The 8,719-nt window shown below is 46.2% G+C and overlaps 1 protein-coding gene across 15 annotated transcripts in view; it reads right to left on the reverse strand.

Moving 5' to 3' along the window:
- Nucleotides 1–4,172, reverse strand: part of MYCBP2 (MYC binding protein 2) — a 1,771,217-nt gene extending 1,767,045 nt beyond the window's left edge. For 13 of the 15 annotated variants that reach the window (XM_085622057.1, XM_085622054.1, XM_085622066.1 and 10 more), the window contains exon 1: nucleotides 3,394–4,168. In XM_085622057.1, coding sequence (XP_085478183.1) covers nucleotides 3,394–3,665 — 272 coding nt within the window. In that variant the 5' untranslated portion in view covers nucleotides 3,666–4,168. Of the gene's footprint in view, nucleotides 1–3,393 lie in introns of all 15 variants that reach the window. The other 2 variants (XM_085622060.1, XM_085622055.1) reach the window with 2 other exon arrangements.
- Between the last annotated feature and the right edge of the window lie 4,547 nt (nucleotides 4,173–8,719).

Below are 8,719 nucleotides of genomic sequence, written 5' to 3' on the forward strand. Positions count from 1 at the left end.
GCAACGATATTTTGACAGTTTAGTGATCGTATTAATCTTTACAACAACAAGGCACCCGTGGGTGATCAATGTGTTGAATGAAGGTCTTTCATTTGTCGATGACTAGGCTATCTTGGACAGAGCATTGAAGACTACGATGAAAAATAAGAACTGAGTCCTAGAGTTGAACAGCTGGAGAAAAACGACGAGGAGAGTGGTAACGACGAGAGCAACAAAGAAAGAGTGCAGCTCACATGGATGAGCTGCATCAAGGTCAAAACACATGCTTGTGTTCTTGATCAACTGGGTTGTCACTTAACTGTTTGTGCTTAACTGTCCCTCTTGAGACTGGGCCAAGACCAATCTGCACATGGTTGGTTCCATTCACTAATGGCTACTAGTCAAGCACAAGTCAACCATGAGCGGTCTCCAAATATTAATGTATTCGTCTTTTAAACTATTCACTTGTTCCATCAAATCTGTCAACTTGACTTTTTAGTGTAAAGATTCTATTCATTTTTTGGAAGTGCAATGAGAAAATGTAAAATGTAGTCCCAGTGCCCCAATGCATTTTGGGTGTGCTCTTCACCAGGGGTCGAGTTGAGTACAAGACAAAGCATCTCTGTCGTGTCAGGAAAGTCTTGTGCACTGATTTGGCAAGGCCTGTCTAAATGATTTGATGGTACAAATGAATAGGTAACAGAACAATACATAACAGTTGGGTAAACTAGGAGGCGCAGGTTAAAACAGACTTGTGCTTTATGAGTTGCATATACGATACGAGGCTGAAATGATCTATTCCTGTCTACACAGTCAAACTGACAAACACCCAAACTTTTACTTCATCAAGGATTGTGTAGTCACAAGAGAATTTCTCATTTTTTTACCAATTGGTAAGGCATACGTAACCTAAGAGATTATAGAATGTGCACAGTGTACAAGGGGTCGGAATGACTCCAGCATTTCCACTCAATTTGTTTTGTGTTTTCCAAGGAAAATAGGCTTAAGACATTTCCTCAAAACTGCAATATATTGCCATGTCGGGCATGCCATTCATAAAAGCTACAGGGAAATGATTACAATTGTGGTCTCCATTGGAAGTTTAATTTGCCTCAGAGTAAGCAGTAAGGTCTAAAAGACCAAAGGGATGAGTTACTGCACACCTAAAATGCGGGTGTACTGTTTACTGCAAGTACTTTAAAAGTGATTGAACGATTTAGGGAGGTGTTCAGCTGTTTTGGGCTTGAACCTCAACATTCAGCGTAGGTGGTGCCAGCTACCAGGAGAAAACAGCCGCCCTGCTCCGTGAAAACGAGGTCCAATAAAAAAACAGGTTTTATTCTTCCTATTTTGCATACATTCAGCTCACAGAACGTATTGCTGACTTTCCAACCACAAAAAAAAAAACATTTTTAGTTAGCATCAACAGGGGAGCTTGAAAAAAAATAAAAATGTACCAATTTGAGGACAGAAAAAGGTCTATAATCGATGCTGCTAAATTAAGTAATAAGAAAAGGCAGTGCCACCTTATGTGACAGTTCACGTCAATGAAAGCAACTAAGATAAAAGTATCATGGATAAAGCAACATTTTATTTGTTTCCAAAGCATAGGCCACCACCTCAAAGGATAACAGTATAATGAAAAACATTCGTATTTCCAAGAGGAAAGCATCACGTAAGGAGGGCCCTCTGAGGCTCAAGAAAAGGACTGCTGCCATAGCGATCTAGTTGAAAGATGCAGGTGCGTCGCACAGAAGATGAGATAAACTGCGGCGCTGTGTCAGTCTCCTGAAATAATCCCATGATGTCATTGTGCAGCGTGTGCAATGCATTAAGGGACCACTACTATCGCAGCCTTGAATTTACGCTACCTCGGGAGTCTTATATGGCTCTTCCTCGGGATTCTACTCCAAGAACATCTCTTAGAAGTGTCTGATGTCACCCGACAGTCATGGCTCCACGCTACTTTTAGATGGCCAACTAAAAGCGAACACCCCATGATTGAGCACATCTCGCGTAGGAAACCTTCTGAGAGGAAGTTGCCCGTATCTAGACATGACCTGACCCAGCACCACCCTGTCAACGCATCAAGCCAAGGTTTGGGGCAGACAGTGTGTGCTGCGTGCCAGCGCTTCGAAATGTAAATGATGTGGGCGAGCACTGCCATCCTCAGTCAGTGGTAAACAAGACAGCTCCACCCTGGCTACGTCTCTGTGTTGGGTGGGCATTACAAAGTGTATCCACGGCATGAACATAGGGTTAAATGGGGGGGGGAGGAGGGGGGCCTGATAAAATATTATATATATATAAAAATAAAAGATACATCAACTTTCCGGTAAAATAACCCCCAAAAAACAGGTACACTGTTCCAAACACGTACGTGACCATGCTCCTACAACAAACAAAAGCACAAGTGAATGTCCCGGTTGAAGGACACATCAGTTTGCAAACAAGCAAAATGTACTTGGCGACGTCACGAACATCATTGCTTTGCTGTAGACCGAAACAGTATTTTCATGATAATGTCAGCCACGGAATAACAAAACGATCCGTAGTTATGCAAGGAATGTGAGTGCTGTAAAGGCTGAAGGACGTAAAATTCAAGGGACTCCACTTAAGCGCGAACACTGCTTTTAGGAAGCAATAAAAAGGTGCTATGTTGATACTGTAAGCACAGCAAGGAAACAACTGCGTTTCATCATTCAATAGAAACGAAACGAAAATACACACGCATATGGGAGGATGAAAAATGGCCTCGCTTCACTAATGTATGTGTGCAACGAACCTGGGCTTTTTGTACGGTTCCTATTTTGGAAAGGTGTAGTGTAGTGATGCTGGAAATAGGTGAGGATCTGTACAATTAGTGTGCCCGTGCGCCCCCCCTTCCCTTAGTACCGTTACTATTATCCCTCAACCAACGCCTCCACCCCACCCTTTCGCAAAAGGGCGTCTGTCCTAAAGCGGTGAAGGCGTTGTGAGAATGAAACCCGGATAGGGATACCCCGCCCCTCCCACCCATTTCCCGGAATGCCCTCTGCACTGGCGAAGGAGCCATGCGAGAGAAGGCATGTGCACCTCCTGGTGACAAGGCAGAAAATGTTAAGACATTACGTTCAACGACTAACATTGCCGGGAGGGGCATCGTTCTCGTACAACACAGGAAAGTGGGGCCACGCGCTCATGGAACGCTGGCACCGCCTCAAACCCCGGCTGCCTGATGATGCCGGTTGGTGTCAGCGTTCCAGGGCACGTGCAGCCCGCGCAGGTTTCCCCTGCGTCCGTTCGTCCGCAGGGAAAGACCAGCGCCTACTACACTCTCCCTCTACACACAGGGTCGTTACCACGACCGAAGAAGCACTTCTATTCGGTACTGGCTGTGTCTTCCACATACCCTAAGAGTGACGCGCATCTTACCTGCTAGCGTGGCCGCCCTGGTCCCGGTCGCTGAGTGCTGCCGTATATATCCGCCGGTACCTATCTGCTAGGGCCCGGCCCGACAGTAGCAGTTGGTAACGACTCCGGCAGTCGGCTGCCTGCGACCCGAGCCCCCCCTCAGAGCCCATGGCCAGCCCGGGGCTACAAGAAGAGGAAGGATGCGGGTGCAAGGGGAAGAATCCAGGTCCGATGGAAGTGGCAGTTGGGGGCGGTGGGGGTGGCGGCGGTGCCGCAGCTGCGGCGCACATCATCCTTAGGATTGTCGACAGGTAGGGTCACTTTACGGTGCTGTAATCATGGGGACGGGGCGCGAAGCCCTCTTCGGGCAGTGCTGCTGCCCCTGCAGTCACCCCCGCGCAGCTGGGTTGCCAGCGGACGCGGCTCATCTAACCCAGCCAGCCGTGGAGGAAGATGCAACCAAGCAGCCGGGATGGGGGTGGTGATGACTCCTTGACGCCCACCCGGCCAAGCTGCCGGTGCACTGCAAACGCGCTCGCCCCTTTTATTTTTCTTCTTTGTATCGTCGTAAAAAACACACACGTTGAACGCAATGACAAATAACGGCTTCTAAGCAAAATCCTTTGTCTGATGGGGCAGCCTCAGTCACCGGTCTGCTCCTGGTCTTAGTGCAGAAGGCGGCTTCCTCTCCTTTCCTGCCCCACTGAAAGCTGCACTCTCAGCGCTGCCATCTTAGCTTCATTTTCTTTTCCTGCTCGCCCTGTCTATCTCCTTTCGCACACACATACACGCCAGAGCTGGGCATGCTGGGAAAAAAGCTTCAGCACTGCTCGGTGGTTGGCCCTGGAGAAAGCTCACCGAGCTTCCTGCACTGCAACAGGAAATGCAGCTACGGCCAATTGCGGCTATCAATCAACGTGTACAGTTCACGTTTGTTTCGAGACGTGAACGCTGTCAGTGAACCTCGCTTCAATGTATTGTTATTACCAGCGCCTTTGGCAAAAAAAACGTAGCGTCGCTATACATCTCGGTATTTAGTTCTGGCTTTGTAGAGCGTGGCAACACCAACTGCAGAATTATTTCCTCATGTCCGGTTTCTTTTTTAGATTGTCAGGTGTATCATGCATAATAACATCTTGTTTTTATTTAATGTTCGTGTTTTAAATAACGGGTGTTCATATTACCCAATTAAATCGTACTCCGTTCTGTGGAATGGAAAACAACGTTGGACCTCTTCGGATTCGAACGGGGTTATAAGGTAGTTTTCTAGCGCTATCGCCGCCCCACAACCAGCAACACTACAGACAGCTTTGCAATACAAAGACATCCAGGTGCAACCTGCTGCTTCTCGAATGCGCTCATAGAAGCAATTAGTTCTGCAGCGTTAGCTGATCAAAACGATGGTAGTGTTAGCAATGTTGTGATTTGTATTTGCCTTACTGACTATTTCCCAATGATAATAATAATTCTTACAGGGAGTGGCAGGTGATGCGGCACGGAATGTATTTAGAGATGCCATTGAGGGGCTAAGTAAACAACATTCAGATGAACCTTGTGCTATGCTTGAGAGGAACAATTGTTTCAAACGTAAACAGTACACAGAGGAAAACGTGGAAGAATATGTATCAGTGCTAAGAGTTCTGACTGCAACGTGTGATTTTGGTACGAATGTTGACACATCCGTGATCAATTCGTCTTTAATTGCTACACAAGAAAGATTCAAGAGAGATTACTTAGTTGCAGGAACTCAATATTTCTGGAAGTCACGGATCTAGCCAAAAGCATAGATAGATCAATGGTCTTCTCTAAAGCTTTAAATCTTGGAGTATCTGTCAGTACCGTATGCACATCTGATTGCGAACAAGTGAGCGAGGCACTGTAGTATGTAAATGCACGTGGAAAAGAAAACAACATCAGTGCTAAGAGGCCTACTTATGTCTATTTTAGAAGTGGATCCAAGTTTCACTTTCGCAACAATACGATGTGTCCAGCTATAGGAAAACATTGCCTATTATGCAAAACAGCCTGGCTATTTTCAAATCGTATGTAAAAGTAACAATAACTTGGTTAAGATAAACAGTGTTGACTTTTAAGAAGATACTTGCTCTTAAAGACTCAGTAATGTTGTTTTAACGATTGAATGTAATGCTGTAACCTCTCCTGGTTTAGTCAATAAGACTTTATGTGAAGCTAAAATTGGTGATATTTCTTTACAAGTCATGGTGGGTTTAGGGTCTCCTGTTACTATTGTTAGAGACAGTACGATTTGTGATAAGTTGGGCAATACTGTAACACTGTTGCCCACTGATATAAACCCAAAGGCTTTTGGTGAAAAGGACATTGACTTGTTAGGGTATTTTGTGTCAAATTTGGAGTTTCTTGGAAGAGTAACAACAACTAAAGTTTACGTTGCAATTAAAGGCCAATACATCATTGGGTGGCAGGATTTAGCAAAGATGGGTTTATACATCAGACCAGGTGCTGAAAATCCTGTAGTTAGTTGTTGGGAAAATGCCATTAGCATATGTTTCTAGTGAGGTTGCTGACACTACTATTGAGAATATATTGTTGGAGTTCAAGAATGTTTTCCGTGAAGAAATAGGTAGTGTTTAAGGGTTTGAGTATCACATCAAACTAAAACCACAAGCTCAACCAGTAGTCCACAAAGTTCGCCCAGTGCCACTTAGCATTAGAGACAAACTTAAGGAAGTCTTAAAGAATGTATGTCCGGAAGGTATCATTAAAACTTGTGATTCTTCCCAGTCAGTTTCTCCTGTGGTGGTTGTGCAGACAAAATCAAGATAAATCATTCTGTGTGCTGACCTTTGCACTTTAGTCAAAAATATATTTGTTGATTGTCGCCCACTTCCTAAGATATACGAGCGCTTAGCTAACTTAGGGGTGTGAGAAAGTGGCTCTGTATATACTGTTCCTTAATAGGTACAGGGTGTACAGAGTCCACAGTCCCCAAGGGTTTGACAGAGGCTAAAGTTAGATATAACCTTACTCTCTAAAGTGGTAGCTTGGTCGAGCAGTAAGTCAGTATCAGAGGACAGTGTAAAGCATTTGTTGTACACACTCAGTCAGCAAATTGTCTCACACACTCAATAACTGCACTCTAGGCCAATGTTTTATATAAAAAAAATATATGCTTGTTTTATTTTAGAACCAACAATTGGAATTAAAATATACTTTCTCAGAATGAGATGCTTTATATAAATACTTTTGCAATATGCAATTGACTTTTGTAAACAGTTACAAGTGGTTGCAATAGGCAATACTATTTTAAACACAATAATGCATTGAGTTCAATGGAAGGTTCATGTTATTTGCCACAGATTACTTTGAGGATTACTTTTGGAATTTCAGGACTGGATCCTAGATTCAGCCCTGGGTCAGTACTTAGAATTAAGTGATGAAAGTCGACTTAATTACTGTGATGATTTTTAAACAATATTTAGCTATTTTAAACATTGACACTTAAGAAAATATTTCATAGAAAACAGTCAATGATTCCCTTTGGCAGAAAATGCAAGTTACAGGTATAGTATGTTCTTGTTACTTTTGTAATCCAGTATTGGGTACCTAGACTCAGTACTGGGACCTTTATCCAAAACAGGTAAGTAATTACGTTTTCAGATATTATACGATTTTTAAAGAATATTTAAAGATTGCGGAAATTGACACTTAGAAGAAATTTCACAGAAAAACAGTCGATGATTTCCTATGGGAGAAAATTGGGTTACTGGTAAGTACAGTTGTAAGTATTTTTCAGAGATAGTGCTGGGCACCAAGATCCAGCACTGGGAGCTCACCTAAGAGCAGGTGAGTAATTTCGTTTTCGTTACTCGGCTGATTTTTGGTGAATTTTTTAAGATTTGAAAAGTCCACACTTAGAATAAATTTCAGGAAAAAGCCAGTCAATGTTACCCTATGAAGAAAATAGAGTTATCGGTTTAAAGGTAAGTACTCGACTGGCAGAGTTGAGGTTCTGGGCAAAGACTCAGGGGTCCCCCAGGGTCAGGTAGGTACAGTTGGTTCACCCTCAACGACTCTAGGGGGGTGGCCTTGGTTGGTGGCAGCTAACTGGCAAGCCACGCGGCTGTGGGAGCTGGGCTCCTGGTCACTTACTCAGGGCAAGTGGGGAAGTAGGTAGGTGTAGAGGTTTCACTGCCAGGGCCACTCGGGCGGCTGGGTGCAGGGTGCTTTTGAGCCTTCGGGCGCTCAATTGGTTTCAATGGGAAATCTCCGGTTTGGAAAAAGACTGCAAGCTCGGGGACGAGGATTCTTCAGATGCCACCACCACTTTGAGAAGTAAGTTGGGTAGTTGGAGGATAGGTAGGTACCCCGGGATTGGGCACAGGGGGCCGTGGGGCGCCGCGTGCAGGGGTGCCTTCTGGTGTTGGGAAATCTTACCATCTGTTGATCGCGGTTGGGGGGGGGCACCTTGTTCTGAGGCTGCAGGCTCCTTCAGGAGTGTCGAGGGAGGTCCTTGGGTGCCGGACTCGGGGTCACAGTCGCCGTGGGGTCGTCCTCGTGGTCTTTGTCCACTCCGGCACTGGCCAGGCTTGGCTGGTGCAGAGTGTGCTGGGTTCGCGGTTCTGGGCTGCTGCCAGGGATTAGAGGTAGGTTTTGAGTAGAGCCTCTACTCATGGGAGTCCCAGGGGCTTAGAGCCAAAAGGTAGCCAGGTCCTCCGGGGTTTGTGAGGTTGCTGGCCACAAGAGATGCCGGGTTGGAGCAGGAGCAGGTTCGAGGGTCGACAGGCCGGTAGGGCTGGGGCCAAAGCAGTTGGTGTCTTCCTCTTTTTAGCAGCTGCAGGGCAGGTCTTCTTTGTAGTTTTGAATCTGGAATCTGGGGAAGGAAGGTTCAGGGTGCCCCCTAAATACTAGATTTAGGGGTGTTACAGGTAGGTGAAGGGCAGGGGCCAATGGGTCCCTGTCCTAGGGTGGGTACACCCCCTATCCTGCCTCTCTCCTGTGGGAGGGGGGCAGGAGCCTAGTCTTGATTGGGCAGGGCTTCCCATCTTCAAGATGGCGAGAGCCCGGAGATGTGCTTCACCTCGCCTCCCCCACCTGAGGGGTGGGGTTGGCAGGCTGGCACATCCCCTGTCCTTATTTGGGGTTTCTGGCCAAGCTTTCCGCCAGAGTGGGGGGTTGCAGTGGCCTGGGGAAGCTCACAGAGGCGGCATGCCTTTGAAGCTTCCCCCTGCCCATCCTGGGGGAGGAGATTTAGCACCTCGCCCAGGATGTGCATTGTTGCAGACCCAGGAGAGCAGGGGCTCTCCTACCCAGGGGTCCAGCAACATGTCTGCTGTGTGGCAGCCTAGGCAGCCTCAGAACAGACGTG

This window comes from Triturus cristatus, chromosome 8 (genome assembly GCF_964204655.1).
Source record: "Triturus cristatus chromosome 8, aTriCri1.1, whole genome shotgun sequence".
In the NCBI taxonomy this organism is placed as follows: domain Eukaryota; kingdom Metazoa; phylum Chordata; class Amphibia; order Caudata; family Salamandridae; genus Triturus; species Triturus cristatus.